Source organism: Electrophorus electricus, chromosome 17 (assembly GCF_041902795.1).
Source record: "Electrophorus electricus isolate QZ-2024a chromosome 17, ASM4190279v1, whole genome shotgun sequence".
Classification (NCBI taxonomy): domain Eukaryota; kingdom Metazoa; phylum Chordata; class Actinopteri; order Gymnotiformes; family Gymnotidae; genus Electrophorus; species Electrophorus electricus.
The window spans coordinates 18,831,251-18,842,500 of NC_137513.1; the positions used below are offsets into that span (position 1 = coordinate 18,831,251).

The following is an 11,250-nucleotide window of genomic DNA, read 5'->3' on the forward strand; positions in this document are numbered from 1 at the left end:
CCCTCAATTGTTCAAGTTGTGTTCAGTTATGTAGGATATAGATGTGTGCTTATATTTACAGCAATGCCATGATTTCACAGGTTAGGGTGATGGAACAAGTTTGTGTTAGTAGTTTAGTTGAATTATTTGGTTATTTAGTTTAGTTTTATCCTAAACAATTAGTGCATATGGAATTAGCAAAGAAATTAGCAACAAGCAAAGAAATCCTTTCTAAGAACTAAAGAGGTGGACTTAGTGAAAGAAATTAAATATGCGAGCTGTGTTGAGTGAACACTGCCAGTGTCAATCACAATGCAGCCAATACATCTAAATATGTTGTGTAAATGTGATAACGAGATAGAAAGACAACCAGTTTATAGACAACTGGCTGAATCCTGAACCTTGAAACGCTGCCCTGGCTAAATCCTGAATCTTGAATCCTGAAAAATATTATTTAGTGAGGACCTACAGGGGAAAAGAAACTTACTGTAAATATTTGAGATTAAGTATTGTTCTTATAATATGTGACTAGAGCTTAAGTTTAAAGCTAGAAATGTTTGTATATTTTAACTAAGTAGGTAAAACTAAAAGAGGTTAAGAGACAAATGAACTTATCTGTGATTATTTTTGTGCAGAGGCTTTTATTGTTTATTGCTTTTTATTGTTTTGGAGAGAAAAGAAACTGTAGCCTTTGTTGAAGGGGACTTTTATGGGGAATTTTCCTGACCAAAGACAGGAAGTGATGTCACCTAACATCCCATTTTCTCTATATAAGCTTCTAATTCAAGAGAGTGGTGTTTTTGAAGTTGATTGATATGGGAGATTTTATGATTTCTGGATTTCTGAACTTGTAAATACTAGTAAATCTTAAATTTTCCTTTTTGAATATTTTTGTTTGTTTTTGGTTGGATATGGTTTTTCTTTTGTACTGGAGCACTGGGAGCCAATAAACACCTTTTGTTTTGTATCCCACTTGGCCTTTGTCTTTTCCACCGGACCATTAAAAGCCAAGTTGCAATTCAGCCCAGTTGACTCCAGAGCAGGTCAGTGGCTCGTTGTAGGACAGAGGGGTGCAGACCGCCACAGTCTGTGCCTCCAGCTCGATTCACACCTGAGTCTGAGCACAACTTCACTTCCAAACAGCTTTTTTCAACCTCATCTCCACCAGAATTAAAGCAGTTATGTCTCTGTGGACATTTCCACGTTTCACCTCTTTGCCTTTCAATTCTGTTCCAAAGACCGAGAGGGGAGGTCTCTCAGGAAAGTGGGCGGGCCCATGACAAAATTCAAACACGCTTGATGTGATATTGCTCCACCTAATGACCCTCCCAAACACACATCCCTCCCCACCTCACACATACCGCTCCCTGCTGCACACACACACGTGCCTCATACATACCTCTCTTCCCCATCCCCCCCTGCAAGCTTTCAACATAAGAGTCAGAGAATGTCCCTCAGGCTGTTTCAGAGTCTATGAGACATAAACAGACTGTGAGTGTGTGTGAGCGTGTGTGTGTGAGCGTGTGTGTGCGTGTGTGTGTGTGTGAGAGAGAGCAGGGAGGGGCAGGAAGTAGGTGCTGAAGAGAAGCACGAAGCTCACATTGACACTCACTTCTGGAGTTGAGCTGAGGTAAGTCACACTGCAGCCACAGTGTACTCCACAGCGTGCTGGACTCCACAGGTGTTATGAGTGCAAACATGCCCAGCTGTGAGATTCCAGAAGACGCTGTTGGAATATTTCACAAGCCACTGGAGAGTAACGACAACTGCACAGTTCCAGGTGAATTTTAAAGATCTTAAATTTTTTCAGGCTCTTAAGTGTGAAGATTTTTCTTCAGTGGATATGCTTCATATGGATTTTAATTGAGCAGACCACAGTAGCATGTGAACTTTGTACCACTAAAGGACTGATCAGAGCTGGATCCTCTGAGCTGTGGCTGAGTTCTGCTTACCTTGGGGCTCCTGAGCAGAGTCTGCGTAAGAGGGAGGGGGCAGCCCGTCTGCCTGTCCTCGCGTTCCCGCTACGCTTACCCCGGCAGCCTGGCTGAAGAATGCAGAGAGGGAATGTTAGAGTCCTCGTTGCTCTAGAAGCAGATGCGTGAAGGAGACCTCCATCTTCCTGGGAGCACGTGGGGCTCATGACAAACTCATTAGAGGAATGCATTCGTTACATTTCATGACCTGTTTGTTTTACTCTCCATTCATTCTGGAAAGGGAAATTTCTTCACTAGAGAGCTCTTGCGTAACTTCTACTCAGTAGCGTGGTACTGCTTCCTGGAGGGCTGTACCACAACACTTCACAGATGGACATTCCCACAGAGCCGTGGGGTACTAACCTCAGCACCTGGAGCAGGGACGTTGGCTCCCAGTGGAGAAGCTCCAGCTCTCTTGGCCGAGACTGCGAGAAGACGGACGGTTTTAAGTATCCTCTCTACAGTGCCGTGTTCAGTGTGGTCTTTGTGGTGGGGCTCATCATGAACATAGTAGCCATGTACATCTTCACCTGTACACTTAAAATCCGCAACGAAACCACCACTTACATGATGAACCTGGTGGTGTCAGACTTGCTGTTCGTCCTGACGCTGCCCCTACGTGTGTTCTATTTTCTGCGACAGGACTGGCCGTTCGGGGGCTTGTTGTGCAAGCTGTCCGTCTCTCTCTTCTACACCAACATGTATGGGAGCATGCTCTTCCTCACTTGCATCAGTGTGGACCGCTTCCTGGCCATCGTTTACCCCTTCCGTTCACGAGAACTGCGTACCAAGCGCAACGCGAAGCTGATGTGTGTAGCGGTGTGGGTGCTGGTGCTGTCAGGCAGCGTCCCCACAGGCTTCCTGCTGGACTCCACCACTCCTCAGAGCACTAACAACACTGCCACGTTCTGCTTTGAAAACTTTTCCTCCAAGCAGTGGAAGTCTCACCTGTCCAAGGTAGTGATCTTCATCGAGACGGTGGGCTTCCTCCTACCGCTGATCCTCAACGTGGTATGTTCTGCCATGGTTCTCCAGACCCTGAGGAGACCGCATACAGTGAGCCGCGGAGGGAAGTTGAACCGGGCCAAGATCCTTCGTATGATCATCGTGCACCTGGTCATCTTCTGCTTCTGTTTCATCCCATACAACGTCAACCTGGTCTTTTACTCACTGGTGCGCACCAAAACTCTGCCGGGCTGCGCTGCGGAGTCCGTGGTCCGGACCATCTACCCAATTGCCTTGTGCATAGCTGTGTCCAACTGCTGCTTCGATCCAGTTGTGTATTACTTCACCTCCGAAACGATACAAAACTCCATCAGGAGAAAGTCTCAGGTACAAAACACCTGTGACATGAACTACTCCCAGGGCTTGCAGTCAGAGACAAGCTCTAGTGTCAATTTCAGTTTGAGGACCATTAAAAACAAGACCTTCTTTAATGAGTCCACCATCTGAGGCATCCTGCACGTGGATGCAATGACCTGATAAGAAATAGAATATTTCAAGTAAGGATGTTTCAAATTACTGATACAGTGTTTAGAAGAGTGCATGTAGGACCTGTAGTGTAACATATATGGACTAAGGGCCAGAGGTCTTTGATTGGGGCTGACTCATGAACCTTTGACTGGTATTGTTACAACATGTGCTCAAGACCAGTACAAATGGCTTGTTTCTCCGCAATAATGAATTATCTCTAAACACCTCGCTAGCAATAAAGTATTTAGGTGTTGAGAAAATGTCTCTCCTTCCACACACATGGACTGTGATTATTTAAAAGCATAACCTATAAAACTGATTTACTTACAGTATAAATAGTTTGTGTCTTCACATTTGTACATTGGTTACTGAATGCATAAAAAACATTTTGCCAATATCACTTTTATTGGCACTTTTTTATTAGTGTTATGGTGTTGGAGTGACACTGACCTGACCTTTCATTATGCACTGTTACAAAACCACGTTAAAATAAAGTTTTAAAAACATGCAGTATTAAAGTGTTGCTTTTGTTACTGACAGTTAGGCTGATTAATATTCCACTTCCTGGTCAGGAAGTGTAAGTATATATAAATAGTACATATATTGTGAAACAGAAAGCACAGTTTTCCTCCTTTGACATATTTTAGTTTTATATCTTGTTTAGTTTTATATCTCTTCGATGAAGAGGGTTTTAGCCAACAAAATTATCAAAACATCTGTTCTACAACCTGGAAAGAAGCTTGAGATTTGCAAAAAAAAAAAGCAAAAAAAAAAGCAGCACTTATAAAAAAAACCTATACAAGGCAAACGTGATGTTTAATTTAGTCACAGTAATGAACCAATGACAATGGCAAATGTTCAGTTCTCTAACAGCAGAATAATACATTATACATAATACAAGAGCAGAAAAGGTGGCTGTATAAACTGTACAGAAGACTATACAGGGATTATAATCAGACTATACAGGGATTATAATCAGACTATACAGGGATTATAATAAGACTATATAGGGATTATAATCGGATATGGGCCTTTTGCCAAAAACATCATCATTTTAAAGCAACTCCAGCATGTCCTTTTCTCCAAGGTTCTAATGGTCTTATTTGTCTCCTACAGCTGCATTTCTGGAGATAACAGTCAGGGTACGACCAGAGTCGAGCAAAGCTGGGAGCCGTTTGGACTCTTTGTCTTTGCCAGGTTCTGTTTCTTTTTCCTTAAAGCTCAGATAGGTATAGGCAATGTGGGAACTATTATTAGGGAAATTAAATAAATTCAAGCAGTCTGGAAGAGCTTTGTTAGGATCTCACTAACTCAGTTAAACCAGTCGAGAGTTTAGGTTTCTTCAGATGTTTTTGCACTCTTAACTCAGTCTCAGTACCTAAGGAACAGCCTTTAGATGCCATGTGAGTCCAGAGTTTAGGGCTGTGGAGGACTGCAAACAGACAGAGCTAGTCTGAACATGAAGGTGACCTCTGAACTTTTAGGGCATCATGCCTGTCAAAGAACACCATGTGTGTTCTGGCCACACCCTGTTAATACAAAACACGCTCTGGCTGGGACATCTTTACTCTGTAGTGATGTTTCTTTACTTTGGCCCTCATTGGGGGTTGTACTACACACTGACTGTGTGCAGCTGGGACGGTGCACTGGGGTCACGGGAACCAAGACTACAGGAGTCAGCTCTCTGCCACTTGACGTGGTAGTCGGTTGACAGGAAATACAGGCAGAGTTGCAGCATGGAGTTGCACACTGCAAGTTCAGAATTAAACATGTCACATGATCAGTTACCCAATCAGAGCTGTTCGCTGATCTGCACATTTCCAGAGCAAGTGCTGTTAATATCACACCATATCCACAGATAAAAATGTGTCATAGACGATGTTACGTAATTCAAACAGATTGTGTGTCAGGAGGTTATGCAATGAACGAACCCTTTTGGGCTAACCTGGAGCCTGTTTTACTCCTAGATTAATGTGGAAGGTCTGTTTCTATCATCTAGACCAGACAGATATGCCTCCACCACATTGCCCTCTGACTCGCTGAGCATCTGAACTTCAACCAGCTCAAGGTCAGCAGATAGCCTGTGATGATATCAACTGCATACGTATTTAAAATAGAGTATGTGTTTATGTTAATATTTATATTAGAGTATGTGTTTATATTAGTGTTTATGTTAGAGTATGTGTTTATATTAGAGTATGTGTTTATATTAGGGTTTATATTAGAGTATGAGTTTGTATTAGAGATTTTGCAGTTTTGATTTCACAAACTCATGATTGTATTTCTAGTGATGCAGTGGTTGGGACTCTGACATTTGAGGGCTATTGTACAGATGGTAAACACCTGGATGGCTTTCCCTAGAATACTGATAATACAGTTATACATGAACTGTGAGCTAATGAGACTTATACCTTGGTTGTCTCCTCCAAACTTTAAATACACACCGATCAGGAGTGCAGCGATTAGCATGTATGGTATATCATATGGTACAACATCAGGTGGTTTGAGCACTTTAATAATGGGAGGTGTTAGTGCATGTCTGGGAAACTGTTGTGAAGCATTTACTGCACGATAAAGCACTGGGATGACTTGTGTGATAAAGAACTGGGTTGAGTTGTGAGATGAGTTGTGTGATAAAGAAGTGGGTTGAGCTGTGAGATTGTCAAAAACCCTCTCTATCTGTGCAACATCACAGGTTTCTCACATGAACAAAGTCAACTGGTCTACACACATACATACACACACATCAGAGGAGCGTCAGTGGCTCAGAGAGGTTAGGTACAAGCTGTTCTTGGAAATGTTCCAACATTGGACATAAGATGGTGTGTTCAGCACTGGTCTATAACTGATTATGGGTGGTGTTCATTTGTTAAAGGTTCTTTTCCTTCCTTATATGATAATTATAGTCATGGGCTGTTTTATCAGCCCTACAGCACAGCTTTAGTCTGTGTTCATTTTCTGAGCCATGAACATATGTCTATATGTGTGCATGTTTTCTGTTGCTGCACGCCGTTGGCTGTTGAATGGAAGTGCTTGTGTGTGGTTCTGGGGAGACTAAGGCCATCTACTCAGATACATTACCCTCCAGCATCAACACGGTTCCACTTTAATCTGAACGAGGAGACTGGGAATAATAAAAATGGATTATGTGGAACTGGAATGAAGAAAGAAGTGAGGAGGAGTGTGTTGGACCAACCAGAACACATGTAATTGTGGAAACAGGAGGTGTGTGCAAATGTTTTGTTGTTTCATTGTTGGGTGGAAATAGCACAAGCTGAAAGTCAATGCACTCCAAAGACCAGAAACAAACACTACAGCACTCCAAAGACCAGAAACAAATACTACAGAACTTTAAAGCCCAGAAACAAACACTACAGCACTCCAATGCCCAGAAACAAAGCTTATGTACAACAAGAGAAACAGCCTTATAATGGAGAACAAGGCTAAGAATATCACAAAATAGAGGAAGAAGAAAGCAAGCCTGTTACCATGGTGATCATGATCCCAACACATCCAGAGAGAGATAGAGAGGAGAGGGTGAGAGAATAAGCGAGGCTAGCTATGCTCATTGTTCTTACATTGAACTGTCATACTATAAACTCACCTTGATCAAACACTGCAACGGTGTTTTATAACACAGCTAGAGTGATCATAATCCTCACTGCAGAAAAAGAAAGAGAGAAAACCTACTAGATGTTAAAGATTGACAGAAACTCCAGTTATCAGACTTTCTCATAGTCTGCATGTATTTCTCTGTCATGGTCTATACAGCAGAGCCCAGCATGGTGAGAGCAGGATGCAAACTAACGTCATTAAAACCATAACAACCTGAAGGCTTGAAACAATCTCATCAATTTTGTGCAAAGACCTTTACACACTGGACCACAATTACACTTATGTAAGGTATCATTAGGTGTGGAATAAGTCCACAGAAGACATATAATACTACACCTTACACAATCCACAAATGAACACAGACTACTACACCGTACACAGTCAACATTTCTCTGTGTCCGTGTGGAGTTTATACATTCTCCGTTTCTGTACGAGTTTCCTCCAGGTAGTAACCACATTCCAAAGATGTGTGTTAGGTCAACTGGTGCATGTGTGTGAATGAGTGTATGTGTGAATGAGAGTGCATGTGTGTGTGTGTGTGTGTGTGTGTGTGTGAATGAGAGTGTATGTGAATGAAAGTGACTGAATGTGCGAATTTCCTCCAGGTAGTACAGTTTCCTCCAACATTCCAAAGACGTGTGTTAGGTCAACTGGTGTGTCTGTGTGTGTGTGTGCGTGCCTACAGAATAGGTATACTGTTTCAGATTGAAATCAGATTATAACCAGTTCCCACCAACAGTTGTTTATTTATCAGTGGCTCTTTCATGAGGGTAGAAAGTACCAGAAGATCTTTACCCCAGAAGATTTATAAATACTCCTGGTGGAATAAATATCCTCCATGTGATGTTTAGTGCGATGTTGTGAACAACATTGTGGTTTTATTGAAGCTAAAAACAAACAAGTCTGTGTGTGCTAAGGGTTACTGATACAGTCTGTGCACCCTTTCCATGTACAAGTCTGATCTCTGCATGATTACATTACAAAAGATGGATGGGAGCAGACTGAGTCAAAAATTCAATGAGCTCTTCGTCAGAGAGCAAGTCTTAACGAGCGCAGATCCCACCTCATACCTCACTGGGTGTGTGAAGATCAGTCCAAAGCAGAGCGAATGCATGCATGTAGCCACAGGTGGAGCAGGATTTGTACAGGATTCGAGCATTTTACAAACCACACGAATACTGACAAGTATTCGGAAGGTCTGAATCATTTATGTCCATGTAAGGGCAAGGCAGTAATGGAGGGAAGGAACATACTGCAAAACCTTTCAAAGGGATACCACAACTAATAAGCCATTAACCCTTAACACTCTTTAGTAGAGTGTTTAGTTTACATTTGTAGGCACGTTTATGTTTGACGTGCCTGCCAGGCCAGTGAACTTTCCACAGCTGACTTTTCAACAGGATCAACTAGTCTCTGAAGAGTCTTTTTATGTCCAGAAACCATTCTAATCTGGGCCTAAAGGAAGGAACTCTGAAGGCCATGCAACCGTTCTGTCAGCACTTTCTGCAGGAGGTTGCGGGAGCTGTCAGGGAGACAGTAGAGGGACGATGGCCTCGTCAGTGGCCTGGTAGCCCAGATAACACTCCAGCCCTTACGCCACTGTTTAAAAGGCCTTCAGCAGTTTCTCCACTGACCAAGCTTGACCCCTGTGTTCGGAGGGCAGGGTTATTTACTTTGGCCACGGCAGCGCAACTCACCACAGCACCCCCTATTGTTCCAGCTATTCCAAAAATGGTACTTGGAAACAATAAACAGACACTGAATAATAATAATAATGTCAGCTTGGTATTAATAAAAGTGAGATGTCTGCAGTGCTGTTGGTGAGATAACGTAAGTAGTTATTTATGGGTCTTGACTTTATAAAGCACAGTGTAAGTAGTGTTCAAATGTTCACAAACCCAGGAAATCTATAAAATGTTTCAGTGCATTACTGAATTTTTTAGAGTACAATGATCATACCTGTAATTATTATTATTATTATTATTATTGTTGTTGTTGTTGTTGTTGTTGTTGTTGATTCTTCCTGTAATTATTATTATTAATAACCACTCTGACCTCCAGAATTATGGGAATTTACTGGTAAAGATGAGCAAAAAGATTAAAAGAACTTGTTTGTGTGTCAGCTTGAAGATTAACTTAAGCTCTTAAGTGAGATCTTTTGTGTCTGTGCATGAGTGTGTGTGTGTGTGTGTCTGTGCATGCGTGCGTGCATGTGTGTGTGTGTGTGTGTGTATGTGTGTGCTGGGAGCTACAAGCATGCGCTGGTCTGACCTCCCTGGAGAAAGCAACCAGATCTGACTCTTGTGGTACTTGATGGAGGTCATGATGCACAAACCCTCCACCTCCACCACTCCACCTCCACCCTCCATGCTCCACCCTCCACTTTGCATGCTCTGTGGTACCTGTTGGTTTTTATAGGGTATTTTTTATATGACTGCAGTAAAATATTCTGTACATGGTGAATAGCATCACTTCTCTTGAAGATCAAAGCCTTTGTACAGCACATCACACATGTACAGATACGCATTTTTGCAAGCTACCAGTGCAGGCAACTTTCACAGTTCCAAAGTGCAAACTGGCGGTTGCTGTTTGACACCTGCTCTTAATGTACCTGTGCAGGAACTGATCAGAGACGTGCAGAAGACACTTCGCTCGGGACCTTTGTATTTACGATGCATATTTGAATGCACCTTTAAGATGTTTTTGCCTTTATTATGATCTTTTTTATTTATCACAAGAGACCACATCTTAAACATTCACTTACCTACAATATCTAATTGTTCACCATCATTACATGTTGGGTATGTGCTGGGTTAGTAACTAACTGGGTTAGTCCACTGTAGGGTTGCTAAGGACCCGTTTTCTCTCCTCTTATACTGATGGGGCAAGAGGCTGCTGTAAACACTCATCTCCACCCAGATGACTGAGGTCTAATCTAAAGAGAGCAGAGCTGGTATCAGTACCACAGCTTAGTGTATGTCTGATGTATTCCAGGGACTCCTGCTAACAGCGTCTGATCTGTTAAGAACATCAGTCACTGGACGTCTTTCTTCCTGCTTTTAATTCTGTCCCAGGCACCAAACAACACAACCCAAGACCACATGAACCAAAACTGGGGCTTTATTTTAACGCATGGTCTGCTCTCCTCCAAACAGCTCTCGTCTGGTTTACCATTTCTAATTATTATCTCTGCTTCTCAGAAGACAATGGGCTTTGTCTTATGTAAGGCAGCAAAAATAACCTGGCCATGGGGGCAAGTCAGAGCCGTAAGATTACCCGTGTGTGTCTCAGAGCCGTGGGATTACCCGTGTGTGTCTCAGTGCCGTGGGATTACCTGTGTGTGTCTCAGAGCCGTGGGATCACCCGTGTGTGTCTCAGTGCTGTGGGATTACCCGTGTGTGTCTCAGAGCCGTGGGATTACCCGTGTGTGTCTCAGTGCCATGGGATTACCTGTGTGTGTCTCAGAGCCGTGGGATTACCCGTGTGTGTCTCAGTGCCGTGGGATTACCTGTGTGTGTCTCAGAGCCGTGGGATCAACCGTGTGTGTCTCAGAGCCGTGGGATCAACCGTGTGTGTCTCAGAGCCGTGGGATTACCCATATGTGTGTCTCAGAGCCTTGAGATTACCCATGTGTGTGTCTCAGAGCCGTGGGATTACCCGTGTGTGTCTGAGAGCCGTGGGATTACCCGTGTGTGTCTCAGAGTCGTGGGATTACCCATGTGTGTCTCAGATAAGAACAGTTCCTCCAAGGTCCAGCAGCCCAGTCCCTTATCTCCAGCTCCTGGACTCCTGGACTGGTGCCACTGGGTTTGCTGTGCAGCTCTGCTTACTTCCCATGATGGCCGGTGCTTCTCAGCATTAGAGCAGGCTGCGTCTCAGGGGTCATGCTCCACAGGGACACATGACCAGTCTAAAAACTGCTAACCCTTTGGTGGCTAACGAGATCTACTGCATTAGATCAACACATCTTAAGAATTCAGGACTGGTAAAACAACACAAAACACAAAACTTGTAATAATATGACAAATAACACAACACACATCCAGCCCTGTTAAATGGAGTGATGAAATAACTCTGGTGTTGGAGGAAGAACAAACTCTTCCCTCCAAGCTGCCAACCTGTGTATTCTACATATTTTCTCCATGATGACGTTTCCACTCCTCCCCTCCCACTTTCTGTGCCCACGTGTTTCCTGTGCCTTCCTGTGTTT

The 11,250-nt window shown here is 43.2% G+C and overlaps 1 protein-coding gene across 3 annotated transcripts in view; it reads left to right on the forward strand.

Moving 5' to 3' along the window:
• Positions 1–1,516: 1,516 nt before the first annotated feature.
• LOC113578646 (lysophosphatidic acid receptor 6) overlaps positions 1,517–11,250 on the forward strand; it is a 10,139-nt gene continuing 405 nt past the window's right edge. Inside the window, exons 1-3 of one of the 3 annotated variants that reach the window (XR_014117941.1) lie at positions 1,517–3,454; positions 4,542–4,622; positions 5,393–5,493. Coding sequence is in view for 1 of the 3 variants with exons in the window: in XM_027012029.3 (XP_026867830.2) it covers positions 2,283–3,404 (1,122 nt within the window). In the remaining 2 variants the exon portion in view is untranslated. Of the gene's footprint in view, positions 3,932–4,541; positions 4,623–5,392; positions 5,494–11,250 lie in introns of those variants that run through there. The other 2 variants (XR_003410785.2, XM_027012029.3) reach the window with 2 other exon arrangements.